At 39.4% G+C, this 16,098-nt stretch overlaps 1 protein-coding gene across 1 annotated transcript in view; it reads right to left on the bottom strand.

Annotated features, from left to right (window-relative positions):
• Window positions 1–8,791: 8,791 nt before the first annotated feature.
• Window positions 8,792–16,098, bottom strand: part of LOC131969493 (mitogen-activated protein kinase kinase kinase kinase 5-like) — a 34,999-nt gene continuing 27,692 nt past the window's right edge. Inside the window, exons 20-32 of the mRNA XM_059330512.1 lie at window positions 15,086–15,171; window positions 14,808–14,849; window positions 14,147–14,225; window positions 13,981–14,057; window positions 13,795–13,855; window positions 13,586–13,688; window positions 13,435–13,493; window positions 13,152–13,255; window positions 12,034–12,211; window positions 11,592–11,660; window positions 11,304–11,396; window positions 10,953–11,079; window positions 8,792–9,441 (exon numbers count right to left, since the gene is read on the bottom strand). Coding sequence (XP_059186495.1) covers window positions 9,336–9,441; window positions 10,953–11,079; window positions 11,304–11,396; window positions 11,592–11,660; window positions 12,034–12,211; window positions 13,152–13,255; window positions 13,435–13,493; window positions 13,586–13,688; window positions 13,795–13,855; window positions 13,981–14,057; window positions 14,147–14,225; window positions 14,808–14,849; window positions 15,086–15,171 — 1,184 coding nt within the window. The 3' untranslated portion in view covers window positions 8,792–9,335. The remainder of the gene's footprint in view (window positions 9,442–10,952; window positions 11,080–11,303; window positions 11,397–11,591; window positions 11,661–12,033; window positions 12,212–13,151; window positions 13,256–13,434; window positions 13,494–13,585; window positions 13,689–13,794; window positions 13,856–13,980; window positions 14,058–14,146; window positions 14,226–14,807; window positions 14,850–15,085; window positions 15,172–16,098) is intronic.

Below are 16,098 nucleotides of genomic sequence, written 5' to 3' on the forward strand. Positions count from 1 at the left end.
TAATAATTGATTTATAATTATTGAAAAATCCTGCATGCAAAAAATTAATAGATAATAACAATGCAATAACTATAATTATAATAACTTTATTTAAATAAAAAAATAATAAATAAAACAACTGACACGTCTATCATGAAAGTGTGATCTGTTACAAGCAAAAATCCTGCATTAAATAATAATTATTATTATTATAAAAAATGTTGGTATGTATATCTGCTCATGGTTCATATTTTTTATATTTAAAATACATACATTTATGTAATTACACTATCATTTGAAAATATGTAGTTTCCTTCAATATTTCTGTAATATATGGTTATTATTTCAGTGTTAATCATTCTGCTTGTTGAACTCCGGATTCAATTCACGTTCAAACACACAGAAGCCAAAGAATCACCAATCAGGACAGAAACTCCAGACGTCCACAGGAGGTTCAGCAGAGGGAAAGACCCGTCCCTCAGTCCACTCACCGGGACACTCTGCAGATGTTTGGCTGCTGCATCGTGCTGCTGTAACCCCTCAGATATCCTGGGAGAGAGACAGGGCTCTGAGGCTGGTTAGGGGACAGAGGGACAGGAGACAGAGGGACAGTGGACAGAGGGACAGGTCTGTGAGTGGACAGAGAGCTGTGACCTGCTTTAGACCAGCATGTGACCTGAGTTGCTGCAGGCTGCAGACTGGGACCAGGACTCACAGCACCCTCCTCCAGCTACAGACCAGTCATGCCACAAGCTCTACTGCTGTGCCGGGACCAGGAGGACCAGGAGGACCAGGAGGACAACACCAAGCTGCACCCTGACTCTCCACTGAGCCGGTGGGTCAGAAGCCTGTGGAGGAGCTGGATGAAGAGGAAACACATCTCTAAAACGTTCACCAATTCCACAGAGTGGAGCAGGACCCCTGTGGGGGGTCTGTGGAGTTGTGTGCTGCTGCAGGCCGGGTCAGGACCGAGACAGCCTCATCTGAATCCGTCCGCGGCTCGCTCCCTGCAGCCCTGCTTCACCTGCAGCCCCGCCAGGCTCAGGAGCTCCAGGTTCCAGGGCCGAGGAGCTGGGAGTCCTCCTCTGCAGCCCAGGGAACTTCAGAGACTGAGAGGAGGTGCAGACCGGACGGCAGGCTCCTGCAGTGTGTTCCGGGCTCTGCGGCGCCACACTGCCCCGGAGCTGAGGCTCAGACCAGACGGGGATCTGCAGGAGCTGCTGCTGCAGGCAGAAGGTGACACAGACTGATGGGATAAAATCTGTAGAAAGCTCAGGTGAAATGGAGGATTGTTGGTTTCATGTTAGTGTAAAAACAACATCCTGCCTTTGTAGGTCAGCAGGACACATGAAGAGTCAATACTCAGCAGGCAGCAGCAAAGGGTTAATGGGACGCTGTGCAGAGAGACATAAAAACAGAGTGTATCTGCAAACAGACTTTTTGTGCATAAAATATTTTGTGTTCAAACAATATAAGACATGAAAAGAAAGTATTGATTCTTTATGTCTGCAGAAACAGTTTAATGTATGGTGGATTTAATGGGTTAATATTATTTAGCTATTCAGTAAAAATATATTTACTGTGTGATTTATTATTTATTTTAATTTTATTTTTTATTTATAGTAGCTTCATATGAAATAAAACACCATTATTATTATTATTGTTATTATTGGTATTGTTGTTATTATTATTATTATTATTTTATCTATCTATCTATCTATCTATCTATCTATCTATCTATCTATCTATCTATCTATCTATCTATCTATCTATCTATCTATTAATAATAATATCAATAATAATAATAATTGTATTATTGTTTATTATTATTATTATTTTATTATTATTTATTAATAACCTGAATCTGTCAAGTAATTAAAGCTTTAAAATACATGCAGTGAAGTATACAGAAGAGGATTAGGGCCAGGTAGAAGAAAAAAGATATATTTTAAGTCAAGATGTGGAGAATGGGGTAAACTTTTTGTTTTCGGTAAAGTTGTAAAGATATTCACAGATTCTTGTCAATCAGTCATCAGAGGGACTTTGTTTTCTATCCAACAGTTTCTGCAGCTACAATCTGATTTTATTAAATGTCATAAAATGAGCAATAACCTCAATATTTTAGGTGCAGTAGAACTAAAATATCCCGACACACAAATGAGCTGTTCCTGGGAGTAGCTGCTATAATAACTATTGTTTGGGGAAAATTTGCTTTTATGTAGTTTCTGTGCATTTTTCAGACATATATTGTATTATATAAGGCCAGGTAAAACTTTAATGTCCCTGAGGGGCAATTTGATTTACAGACAGTAGTATAAGACAAAATACATAAAATACAAGTACAACATACACACAAGTGCAATAGTACAAACAATACAGTTCCGCTCACTGTTGAATATAGTAGGTTTATAGAAGCATAATGTCCTGACATCATTGCTTGTTAAGAGCGGCAATAAGAGATGGACAGAAGAGAACCTGGACCTATTGGTGCCGCATTTAGGGAAACTAAACCTTCACCCTGAAGGAAGCAGCTGGAACTCAGCATGCAAGGGGTTAATAGAGTCAGAAACAATGTTGTGAGCTTTAGAGATGAGCCGTTCTACATAGAGCTGATGAAGATTTTTATTATTTTACAACACAGCCTGACCATTTTATCCAGTTTGTTTTTGTTTGTAGGACTGAGATGTCCAAACCATCAGATAACATTAAAGGAAAGTACAGACTCAATAAAACATTTCATTAGAGTCCTGTCTACATTAAAACTCTGCAGCTTCCTTAAAAAACAACACAAAATGACCAAAAGAACACACAAAAAGACACAAAATGACCAAAAAAGACACTAAAAGACCCAAAAAGACACAAAATTACCCAAAAAGACACAAAATGACCAAAAAAATACACAGTGACACAACATGCCAAAAAAGACACAGAATGACAAAAATGACCAAGAAAGGACACAAAAAGACATAAAAGTGATTACAATCAGAAGCAATGGTCTGAGTCTGAGCCTTAGAGATGAGCCTTTCTTCATCGAGCTGAGGAAGAGTTTTATTATTCTAAAACACAGCCTGACAATTTTATCCAGGTTGTTTTTGTTTTGAAGACTGAGATGTCCAAACCAACAGAAACATTAAAGGAAAGTACAGACTCAATAAAAGCAAAAAATAAAACATTTTCATTAGAGTCCTGTCTACATTAAAACTCTGCAGCTTCCTTAAAAGAACAGATGCTTGTTCACCTTTTTACATCTTCTGTCAGTGTTTGCATTAAATGTCAACTCATCATCCAGGAGAGTGGCCAGATATTTATACTGCTGCACTGCTGCACTGTTTAGTCACACAGGGTGTGGGACAGCAGGGCTTCCTCCCAAAATCCATGACCATCTCTTTGGTCTTGGCCATGTTTATCTGGAGGAAGGACTTGTAGAGTAAATAATGTGGTGAGAGTTAGCTAGTATCTCTTTATGAGGGTCTCTCGAGGGACTACGTAGCTATTTGTATGACAAATTGTGATTAAATAATGTAAACCTGAGTGATCTATATGATGTTATATGTATAATCAAAATGCTGCAGAGATTTAACTGAAATGTGGAGAAGTACTGGAAGACAGGAGAAGTAAAATAAGGCCTAGATAAGAATGTTAAGTTTGTGCCAGAAAAAACACCTGTGATCTTTCGCCAGAGATGCTTATTAGAGTGCTTGTCCCGGAGAGCTGATAAGAGCAAGGTTACCCAGCTGGGCAAGAAGCAGCATTAACAAGTGCTAAAAACAAATAGCAGATAATAAGTGAGAAATAAAAAATAAAAAAGGCTCTGTGCATGACAAACAGAGATCAAAATATGTAGCAGATAATAAGTGAGAAATAAAAAATAAAAAAGGCTCTGTGCATGACAAACAGAGATATATGTAGCAGATAATAAGTGAGAAATAAAAAATAAAAAAGGCTCTGTGCATGACAAACAGAGATCAAAACAAGTGGCAGAGGATGAGTGAGAAATAAGAACATAGAAAGACTCTGTGGGAACTTACGAATGACTCAAAAGCATAGTGAATAATAACTCAAAATCATAGTGATAAGGTAATGCCACTTATGTTGAGTATTTTCAACCCCTAAACATATTGGTGTCTCACTGCCAGGAGATGAGGTAATGCCACCTGCACCTAGGGGGGCGGATATTAACTGAATAAAATGATGTTTGGAGCAGCCCCTAGGAGGAGAAATCTAAAGAATCAACAAATTTTATTGGAGGAAAGGTCATAATGAATATGTATGATAGGATGGACATATGTGTGTGAATTCTCTATAAAACCTCATGTAAGTTTCATTTCGAGTTAGAGAGCTTATGGACTGCACCTTGTGTGTATTATATTTGTTCTCTCCACTTTTTATCGATAATAAAGTGTTGTCACAACATCTTGGACTCCTGCTTGAAGATTTTTGAGACCTGTTAGAGAGTTTTTTTGAGCTGTTTTCCAACTGGGCTTTTGAATAACTGTTAAAGATAGAGAAGTCATTTTTTCCAATTGGACTCCTTTAAAAACTAATTTATGAGCTATTTGACCTACAACTTGGACCAGCAAATTACACGACAGACTGGTCACACAAATTAACAAATTCATTAAGTACTGGGCCATGATTATGTTCAGAACCCTGCAGGAGACTTACAATAACAGAGCAATTTGCGTCCTGAAGGACCAGACATGATGATGATTACTCTGACAGTCATTAGTGTAAAGGACAAATAAGAGAGGGGAAAAAACACAGCCCTGAGGGGCTCCAGTGGAAGATGAACAGTTACTGGATAGAGTCCTATTCACCCGGACCCTCTGAGATCTATTTGTTAAAAAGTCAGTTAGCCAACACACTGTGCTAAAATACAAGTTAAAATGAGATAAAAACCTGTGTTCAAGAACATGTGGCTGAATACATTTAAAAGCAAATGAAAAGTCAATAAAAAGTAGATGTGCATGATTCTTATTTCCCTCTAGATGCCTCAGAACAAGCAGCAGCATCCTCCACTCCCCTCTATACTCCCCTCTCTGGCTTGTACTGCCCTACAGAGTCGAGCTGCAGTAACTAGCAAAGGGTAAAACTGAGAAAAGCTGCTTTTTTAAGCGGCCAGCCAAACAGGTTATAGGTAGGTAAGTAATATGACACTTATCTCTATATGTATTGATGATGTAATTTTTATGCTCAAAAATCATAACGATTTATTTGACCTTTGATCCCAAAAATGGAGTTACTGCACTCTGGTTTTGCATCACTGTAAAAGGTTGTAATAGTAATGAACAAACAGAGTGCAGTAACTACAATGTTTTTGTCTTCTTTCAGCTTTTATATTTTGTTTTCAGTGAATAAACGTTTTACAACTGATTTTGTTATAAGTGTAATTAAAAGTGTTTAACAACTCTATTCAAAGATTTGTGTATTTTAGACTTACTATTATAAAGTAATGTTATATTTTAGTGTTAATATAATTTTATCTCACTTTTTAACTTAATCACTATCTAGATATTACATGACAATGAAGAAATACAAGGTGTGAGGAAGCATCAACTCCCTCACTAGCTGTTGCTTAAACCCCTTTTTTGTCTTTGGCAGGGGTGCACAGACTCGTATACAGTTTTCTTTGTTTACTTTATTTTGTATCAAATGGTTAGATGATATATTTAGAGATACAAGTTGTTTACTTTGTCTATAGCTCAGTTTTAAGTTGAGGCCATGGCCTGTCCTTTGGGTCCTTTGTGGAGGCCATCTTGTGCTGGTGCTTGAAGAGGAAGCACGCCTCAGTTGCAGCCCTTTTATGATGTATATGAGTAGGTGGGTACCTGCATCTGATTGGTCAAAGGATGTGTAATGAAAATTATAGCTAATTAAGATAAATCTTGAATGATAAAGAAATGTTTCACTTAATTTGAATGTATAACATTAATGATTGAAGAAATGAAATGGGTTTTTTTGGTGTGAGCAAACTGGGAATGATTGTCTATGTTTCTGTTTGGCCTCGTCACCTCTCATGTTGTGGTGCTGACCTGGTGGGCCAGTTTGGACTGGTGGGGCAGGCTCTCATGCTGCATGTATGGGTGAGGTGACAGAGGCAGATGCTGATAGAGGGAGAGCAGCGTCTGAACTGTTTGAGCTGTTACCATTTTTTTTTACTCATATTTTATTTTGTCTTGTTTGTTTTTTTTTAGACTGAAAATAAAAGTCTGAGTTATTTTTCAGCATAACTCCTGGCTATTGTGATGGTTTTTTTGTCCTCCCCAAGTCTCACTATGTTTCCCTGCACCTCACATTGCAACACAAGGCTACGCAGTATATATGTATGTATATATATATGTATGCTGTACTTCATTGAGGGAACACACTGCCACAAAAAGTGGCAAAAACACTGCAAAACAATATGCCACATCCACAGTAGACAGATAATAGTGAGATCAGCATCAAACAGAACCAAAACGATAAATACATGACTACTGCTGCTGGTTGCTACTCCTGCAGCGCCCCTCATTTATTAGCCGATAGGCTTATTTTCTCAACATCGTACTTCAACTTTTTTCTCCAACTTAATATTTTTATTTTTTTTCTTTCTCCGAACTGGCTCATCCTCTCCTGTAAAAGTAAAAAGTACACTGGAGCAGAAGAATAAAGGAGCAGAACATGGAAATACCCGAGTAAAGCCATTTTGAGTAAAAGTACTCAGTGACGTCACAGCTGTTGACGTCACTGTAGACAACAACATTTAAATGTGAGCATCAGCGCCCCCTGCTGGACAAACCAAGCCTCGGGGCGGAGCACTATTGTTATACTGTGGATTTTTTCTTCTTCCTCTTCCAGACACAATCTCGTCCCGCTACAAATTATATATCAAAACGTGCGGTTTGATCAGGTTCGGTGTGCTATTACTTTTCTCTACGGAATACAAATTTTTCGTGACATAAGGCGGGAAAAACTGTCCAAAATTTTGCATTGAAGTGAATGGGACGGCTGAAAAAAAATGAGCGAATGAGAACAATAATTGGAGATTTTCAAACGTCTACTTCTTCGGCATAATTTCACCTAGAGACTCCATTTAAACTTTAAACAGTAGACACAAGTCTTGTGTATTGGTGTATTAATCCACGTTTCGATAGGTCATATAGTTTTTCATCAATCCCTGTTCAATGACCATGATCATTTTTGTAGAAATTCTGAGATTATAATGGATGTGTATTGCACGGAATGTTCGTGTCATCGCTGTGTGTAGAGTGTAGAGGGAGAGAAAACATTGTCAAAAAATAAATTTGAAAACTGCGCTCCAGGCGGCAAATTCCACTCTACAGAAATAATTTATACATAGAAACGTAGGAAAATTTGTCTTCTTACTCACAATCCTCTGGTAAAGCGGTCAGAGTTATAGTTTGGGCGTAGGACGCAAAGATGCGCCACCAACACGCACCAACTGCCTCATTGGCTCCCATATTAAAAACGCAGGAAGATTTCTGAAAAATGGAAATTTAACAGTTTTTTTAGATCGCTCTAACAAAGCTATTTTTTCATTTTTCTTTAAGAAAGACATATGTAGACGTTCAAGAAGAACTCAGGATGCTCAAAGTAAAGTTGGATAAATGATGAGGTATTATGGTTTTGCCAAAAATGCTTTCTGTTCGAGGCCAGAAATTCCAGTCCACCTCTGGCTGCTGTCACTCTTTCAAATCAAATACAATAAATATCACTATAACATCACTACAGACCGCTTCGTGAGGACAGACAGTAAATATAATAGATAGAAACAAATCAGTAGAAATAAATATGTAAATAAATGCAAAAAATAATTGAAATTCTATAGTTTTACATCTATTACACACACACATATATATACAGTCATGGAAAAATTATTAGATCACCCTTGTTTGCTTCAGGTTATTGTTAATTTTAATGGCTGGTTCAACTAAAGCTACATTTGTTTGGACAAATATAATGAAAACAAAACTAGTTGATAAGAGTTTGATTTAAGAGATGATATCTAGACATTTTCCATGATTTTATTCATAATGATTTTGGTTATCAATAAAACCATGAAAAATGTCTAGATATCAGCTCTTAAATTAAACTCTTCTGTTGTTATTGTCATGTTAGTCCAGAAATGTACCTTAAATTACCTGCGGCTCTTCTGTGTGGAGTTTGCATGTTCTCCCCGTGTCAACGTGGGTTCTCACAGAGGACTCGGCTTCCTCCCACAGTCCAAAAACATGCACTTAGGTTTAATTGATGACTCTAAATTGCCCGTAGGTGTGAATGAGAGCGTGATTGTCTGTATCTATATGTTAGCCCTGCGATAGTCTAGCGACCTGTCCAGGGTGTACTCCCGCATCTCGCCCAATGTCAGCTGGGATAGGCTCCAGATCCCCACGACCCGAGTGCGGATAAGCGGTTAAGGAGAATGAATATATATATCATGTCTGTGACCGTGTAATATATCTAAATAAATGTAAATATATATAATGTGTCATTTTGAGGCAAATATTAATTATTGATTAATTGATTAATCAATTCAACTGTTAAATTCATCAGCAGCTCTTTGGACAGTTATTGATCAGTTTGAATCATTTTTTAAATTAAAGTTAAGCAGTTAGTTATTAGTTATTTCATGTAAAATCATCAGAATATTAATATTGACAGTAAAAGTGTTGTCATATATATTTTAACATGATTAGAGTTTTACAAACAAATGTAATTTGGATTTATAATATTTATAATATATAAATATAAAGAAATACGAATAAAAAGTGATAAAAGTGAAATTGTATAACAATTATTTATTATAATTTAAACATATTTTTCTTATTTGTCTGTTTTTACATTGATCAGATGTCTGAAATACTGCTGGGTTTGAAAAGCTTGTTTTCTTGAAAAAAGAATCATGAAACTGTACAATTTCACGTTATTTTGTGACTTTCTTCTCTCCAGCGGTCCCTGAACACATCATGTTGGACTTCAGAATAACTTTACTCTCATTAACATTTCACCAAAAATAAACTGTTTTATTTTCTCATGTTTTAACCAAACGATGTACATTTTTATCTGTAAGAAACAACACGTAGCTGTCCAGCATCTGGCTCCGCCCCCTCCGCTCTGCACGCCGCAAGTTCGAATCCCGCAAGAAGCTGCTCCTTGTTAGTGTTCGAGGAGGAGCTCAGCGTCTCTCAGCGTCTCTCAGCGTCTCTCAGCGTCTCTCAGCGTCCCTCAGCGTCCCTCAGCGTCCCTCAGCGTCCCTCAGCGTCTCTCAGCATCCCTCAGTATCTCTCGTCTGTCTCAGAGTTCATATCAGCATAAATAAAAGTGGCGACGCATCTCAGACTCCTGACAGACGAGGCTCAGGGCAGCAGCACGTAGTTCTCAGCCACCTCCAGGACATACAGGTTGGACAGGTTGGACGGACCCTGCTGGTCCTCAGAGGGACGCGTCTCCAGAACCACCATCCTGCAGGGACAGTTCAAAGGTCAGTAGTCAGAGGTCAGGGGTCAGAGAACACAGAAACATCAGGTCAGTTCCAGTATTTCACCTGCAGCTGATTTTATTATTGTTAACCGATGATTCACTGAGACACAGACAGCTACCTGTCTGTCTGACTGCACCTGTCTGACTGCTACCTGTCTGTCTTCATCTGTCTCACTGCATCTGTCTGAATGCACCTGTCTGACTGCACCTGTCTCACTGCTACTTGTCTTTTGTAATCGTACCACAGGTGAATCTTGGGTTCATTTGTGTTCTTTAACTGATGTGGATTAAATGCAGCAGCATTCCCATCCACCTCCATTTTGGTTCTCTGATAAGGAACATCTCTCTCCCAGGATGCTTGGCGTTTTTGACACCTACAGATGAGTTCATTGGTCAGGAGACCTTTGACACCATAGGAGGTTGACTATAAGGAGCTTATCTTCTCTCTCTTTCTCCACTGCTGGCCCAGCAGCAACACCTCCATCCTCCTCAGGAGGGGACCCAAAGGCCTGGATTCACCAGCTCCCATCCTCCCTCATCTCCTGCAGAGCCCTGCTCAGATGAGGCCCTCTCCTGCAGAAAATCTCCTTTTCAAAGAAGGAATTCTGAAACAACTGCAACTCGGATCTACTCTGTGCATCAAGGTTGCATTAACTGCCAGAGAAGACTTCATCGGACAACAAGGACCAGCCAGAAACTTAATTTGCATAACAGCAAATTATTGAAACTCAACCTGAAATCAAACTTTCTTCCACGCCCTCCATCAAAAAGGATTCCCCCCTTTCCCACCTGGACTGTGAGTAATGTAACCGGGCTTAGATAAGAAATCAGCAAAGACTTTAAGTACAAAGGATTTGACCTGTAATCAATTATTTGGTTTATCTGTGTGTTCTTAAGTATATTTGTTGTGATATTCGTGTAGCGATACCTTTCAAAGTTGTATGTTGATTTTGCTTTATACAGACAGTCAGTCTTATATGCAACTAACTTTACTAACATTTGATTTGCTCACACACTGATTAACACATAATATACTTTAAATTGGCTTTAACAAAGACACACTTTGTAGAAGCTGCACACGGCCATTTGTCCTCTAAGACAGGAACAATTACTGCATCAGTTATATGACTCTTTGTGTGACGAGCTACACACACACACACACACACACACACACATTTTTTCTCTTTTGTAAGCCTACATTAGATTAGACTTTTTCGAACTCTATACGTGTGTTTTTATTTGCTTTTACTTGTTTATTTAGAATAATTACCTTTTTTACCTTTTATTTACATATGTGACGCCCTTTGCAAGGTATAATGTATTCATAAAAGAGGCATCCTTAATTCCCAACATTGTCTCACTGCACCTGTCTGACTGCTACCTGTCTATCTGACTGCACCTGTCTGACTGCTACCTGTCTATCTGACTGCTCCTGTCTGACTGCTACGTGTCTGACGTGTCAGTGGGACAGTACCCTGCAGGGAGACGGCTACCTGTCTGACTGCACAAGCCTGTAGATCTTCCTCCTGTCTGTGGTTTCCTCCAGAACCTCCATGAAGCCCTGAGCTCTCCTCTGCCAGCCATGACGCCACACGGCCAGCAGTGTGTCTTCGAAGTACACTGAGGGACAGACAGGCAGGCAGGGAGACAGGCAGAGAGAGAGACAGGGAGACAGACAGACAGGCAGAGAGACAGAGACAGGCAGGGAGAGAGACAGAGAGTCAGTACTGAGCTGTATTTTATATTCCTAGAGCATTACTGTTGATCAGATGAATATCTGCAGCTGTCAGACAGATTATTTTTATTTATTATAGTTACTAGGTGATAATAACTGAATTTCTCACCGACGGACTGGACATCATGACTGAAGATGGTCTCGTGGGTCGGAGGTCGGCTGCTCTTCAGCTCGCCATCCAGACCCACAATGTGCACCGCCCCTGAGGGGAGAGGTCAGGAACACATTAAATACAATTAATATCACTATAACATCACTACAGACAGCTTCGTGAGGACAGACAGTAAATATAATAGATAGAAACTATGAAATTCTATACTTTTACATCTATTACATTATATATACATATATATATATATATATATATATATATACATATATATATATATATACTTACTTTCTAAGAGAACGAGCAGAGAGCTGCTGTCTAGCTGAGTCACCTGGACCACGTCAGGACATGGACGCTCTGTAACACACACACACACACACACACACACAGATTATTTATTTCCACTGGTGCTGCGTTCTGGTTGTGTGGATAAACGGGAAACATTAGTTTTCTTGTGAACTTTCTGATCCACATAGACTGAAACAGATCCAACATGTGGATTAAACTCACTCAGACCATCACTAGTGAACAGCTCTGTCACTGTAACATCTGAGCAGCAAGTGAACGCACCGCAGGACCATCAGAATAAAGAACAATCAAACAGAAACAACACTAACATGTTTCGTATTTCCCAGCTGACAGTCTGATGACAGATATCACCTCACAGACACATTACAGTGAATAAACAGCAGACAGTGTGTGTTACTGTGTGTTGTTGTGTGTTACGTACCGAGGCCGGCTCTGGTGAACCAGGACGTGTTGGAGTTCAAGTTGATGTACTCCACGGTGACGGGCAGGTCGGGGGCAGAGCCTCGCGAGGCTCCGATACACACCAGAGGATACTCGTGCTGCGGCGCCACCACCATCTCAAACACACGCAGAGGGCTGGGCAGTGGGAAGTCAAAGTGCTGCACACACAGAGAAATATGTTTTAATCCAACAGTGAAGCTGCAGCTCTGAGATGAGGCTCAAATCATCTACAGCAGCTCTAAAGATAAAACTCTTTATTCTTCATCAGCCTCCAGCAGCTGTTTTATTTCTGCTATCAGTTAACAGCAACACGTCATGTTTCACATGCTCATACAGGTGCATCTCAATAAATGAGAATATCATAGAAAAGTTTATTTATGTCAGTAATTCAATTCAAAAAGGTAAAATAACACATTATATAGATCCATTACACACAGAATGTAACATTTCATGTCTACATTTATTTAATTTCTTCTAATTATAATGATTATGGCTTACATTTAATGAAGACCCAAAATTCAATGTCTGTGAATTCACTGTGTGAATATTACAAAAGACCAATTTTAAAAAGTATGTTTAATATCGAAATGTTGGCCTCTGAACAGTATGTCAATCTATATGACTCAATACTGGTTGACTTGAACTACAGGAAATGGACTTTTATGATTTTCTAATTTATTGAGATGCACCTGTATATAACTGATAAACTTGCGTTTTGTCTTGTTGTTCATGAACACACTGTACAGAGAACAAACATTCAAACACACAACAGAAAGATAAAGTTGAGACTCTGTTTCTGCAGCTCAGTGGAGCTAACAGCTTCAGGGGTTATATCACAAGGCTCCACACAGTCAACAGGTTCTGGGTTTTCACCTTTTGATTAAAGGTTTGATTTGTGTTTCTGATACTGTTAGAATATCGAGTCTGTCTATAATACATGATCACATTATTATTATTAACTCTTATTGACTCATTCTCATTCTACATAAACTGAAAAAACATCTAGTTCTATATTTTATCCTCAATATATTTGACCTCCTGGCATGGAGTCTGAAGGCTTATGATGGATCAGCTGATTGATGAGGGATGTAATCGTACCTTGATGAGCATGAACTTGTGCATGGGCTCGTACCACTGCAGCAGCACCACGCTGGCCTCCAAACCACAGCACAGGAACACACAGCCCCGCTGCACACTGCCTGCTACACACACACAGACTTTTTGTTGTTATCATTATATTTGTCCAAACAAATGTACCTTTAGTTGTACCAGGCATTAAAATGAAGAAGAGAATGAAGAAAACAATGGTCTAATATTTTTTTTTCATGACTGTATATAAACATGTATATATAAGATGAATAAATGAGGTGTTATAACTGACCCACTGCACAGGTCTTGCAGCCTTTGGTATCAGGGATTTTACTTGTCACTGCAGATTTCCTGAAGGTGATATATTAATAAGAGACATCAGCTGATGTGTTTGATATTGATTATATTGATCACAGAGACACAGTGTTGAGTGTAATAGTTACCTGGGCAGTAGCCGGTGGGTAGGCAGAGACACCATCCTCTGGTCTCTACGAGCCTGTTCATGCAGCTCCTTCAGAGAGTGGGAGTGCAGCTGGCAGGATTTACCTGCATAACACACACAACACACACAGAAACATATATCACAGGGTCCTCTGCAACTGACACATTATCTTTAATGTTGATTCAGGAGGATCCAGTCCAGATGGATTACCTGACACAGACATGAGGACGTTGTTGATGGTGTAGACCCAGGTGCACTTCCCTGGATACAGCTGCAGCAGGAGGACAAGTTCAGCTCAGAAACACTCTCATCTGTTTGTTGCACTGATCTTTAAGATCAACAGTATAAAGCTGAAATAAAAAGATCACTAGAAGACTAGAAGACATAAAGAGTTACCAGCTCCATGGTGGCCTCAGAGCCGCTCAGGTTCAGAGTGTAGATCCCCTCCTCGGCCCCCAGGATCAGGTGCTGGTCTGAGGACACAGAGAGACACTGTGAGACAGAGGGACAGACAGAGAGAGGACAGGACAGAGAGAGGACAGGACAGAGAGTGGTCTCTCACCTCGGCTGGTGGGGTTCTCCCACGTGGTGGAGCAGTTGATCTTCAGAGGACAGCCGTGGAAGATCTTTTTAAAGTAAACCTGCAGAGAGTCACTGCTGTTTAAATCTGCATCAGGAACAAAATCACATTCTATGAAATTTGGTGTTTTTTGTGTTCTAAATGTTGATCTAGTAAATCAAAGCGAAAAGTAAGGATCAGGTCACAAAGGTGACATGGTGAACATTTATAACTTTAGGATAAAAAGGAGACAGAACAGACCAAACACAACTAAACTCAGAAGAGTTCATTAATGCTGCTGGATGAGGAGACATGGTATAAAGAGGGACACAGTCCATGCAGGACATCTGATGACAGGACAGGACATTTCTGTTTGTGTGTTGACTTTTACAAGCAATTTAAGTATTTTAACCCAAACCAGGAGCCTCTCCAACCAGCCTGAAACCAAACCATTTCCTGTTGCTATTTTTTTAAATTATTTTTTTCATTGTAACAAAAGGCGGATGGTGGAAGGAGGATGTAGTGATAGAAAAGATCTGAGACAAACTACAAATGTGCATATTTATTTTCAATTTAATGTCTTCTTGGTTTGATTTTCCTCTGTTTGTTTCTTTCTTTCTTTGTTTCTTTGTTGTTAGTGTTTAATGTTGGAGGTGAAACTCACAGGAGGTTTCTTCCTGACGGGGCTGACACACTCTGCAGGATCCTGCAGGACAAAGGAAAAACAAAAGAAAAACAGTGGAACAATCTGAAGCCAGAAACACCTCAACATCATTTATAAAACTCCTGCACTGAAGGTCAGACACTTAGTGTCTACTTTATTTTATGTGATCACCATTTACTGCATTAAAATGTAAGTATTAAAGTATAAAATGTGTTTGATGTGCAGAAAGATAAATGTTTCTGAGATGTAGTGCAGCAGCAGTAAGAGTCCTCCATTACCTTTGAGGGCGGCTGCCGTCTTCGGATTCCTTTAGGAGGAAGCTCCGGAGGAACATCGATCAGCTGATCAGGGAGAGAGGCGGGGTCTGCAAACACACACACGCATAAATATTATTATTTCAAAATTTATCTGGGCTGGTAAAAGTCCAACAGTGCGTCAAACAACTCTCCAAAGAGGCAAATTAGATGGAGGTCTTGCACTGCCTAATTTATTATTTTACTATTGGGCTGCAAATCTTCAGAAAATCCATGCCTGGTGCTATTCTCCCAACTTGGACTGGTGCATAATGGAAGATGCCTCTTGCCGTCCCTCATCTCTAGCGGCTCTGGTTTGTGACCCTCTAGTTTCTCGTTACCCAAATTATATTGAGAACCCAATTGTACTTTCCTCTTTGAAAATTTGGAAACAATTCAAGCAACACTTTAAACTTTCAACACCCATCCCATTAAGCCCTGTTTGCAACAATCATCTCTTTCCTCCCTCCAGGGCAGACGCTGCTTTCACTTTGTGGAGAGAGAGAGGTCTGGTTCGTTTTTCAGATCTATATTCAGAAGGCTTATTTGCTACATTTAATGATCTCCTTGTTAAATATAATCTACCCCAATCTCATATGTTTCGATATTTCCAAGCTCGGGATTACATCTTTCCCTCAATCTCCAGCGGGATCTCTTATCACTGAGGTACTCTCTCTTCCAATAGCTCGTTGTAAGATTTCAATATTATATGATCTTATTTCATCTTCAAATAGTTCCTCCCTTGTGAGGGTTAGGGAGAGTTGGGAAAAGGAGCTTGGCTTTGAGCTGGGGGATGAGTGGTGGAGGGAAGCACTGATCAGGGTCAATTCTACATCTTCTTGTGCTCGTCTTAGTTTATTGCAATTTAAGGTTCTCCACAAAATTCATTTCACCAAAAGTACACTTAGTCGGCTATTTCCAGGCACAAATGATAATTGTGACCGATGTGATTTATCTCCAGCGAACCATGTTCATTTGTTTTTTTCTTGTCCCAAACT

This window comes from Centropristis striata, chromosome 4 (genome assembly GCF_030273125.1).
Source record: "Centropristis striata isolate RG_2023a ecotype Rhode Island chromosome 4, C.striata_1.0, whole genome shotgun sequence".
Classification (NCBI taxonomy): domain Eukaryota; kingdom Metazoa; phylum Chordata; class Actinopteri; order Perciformes; family Serranidae; genus Centropristis; species Centropristis striata.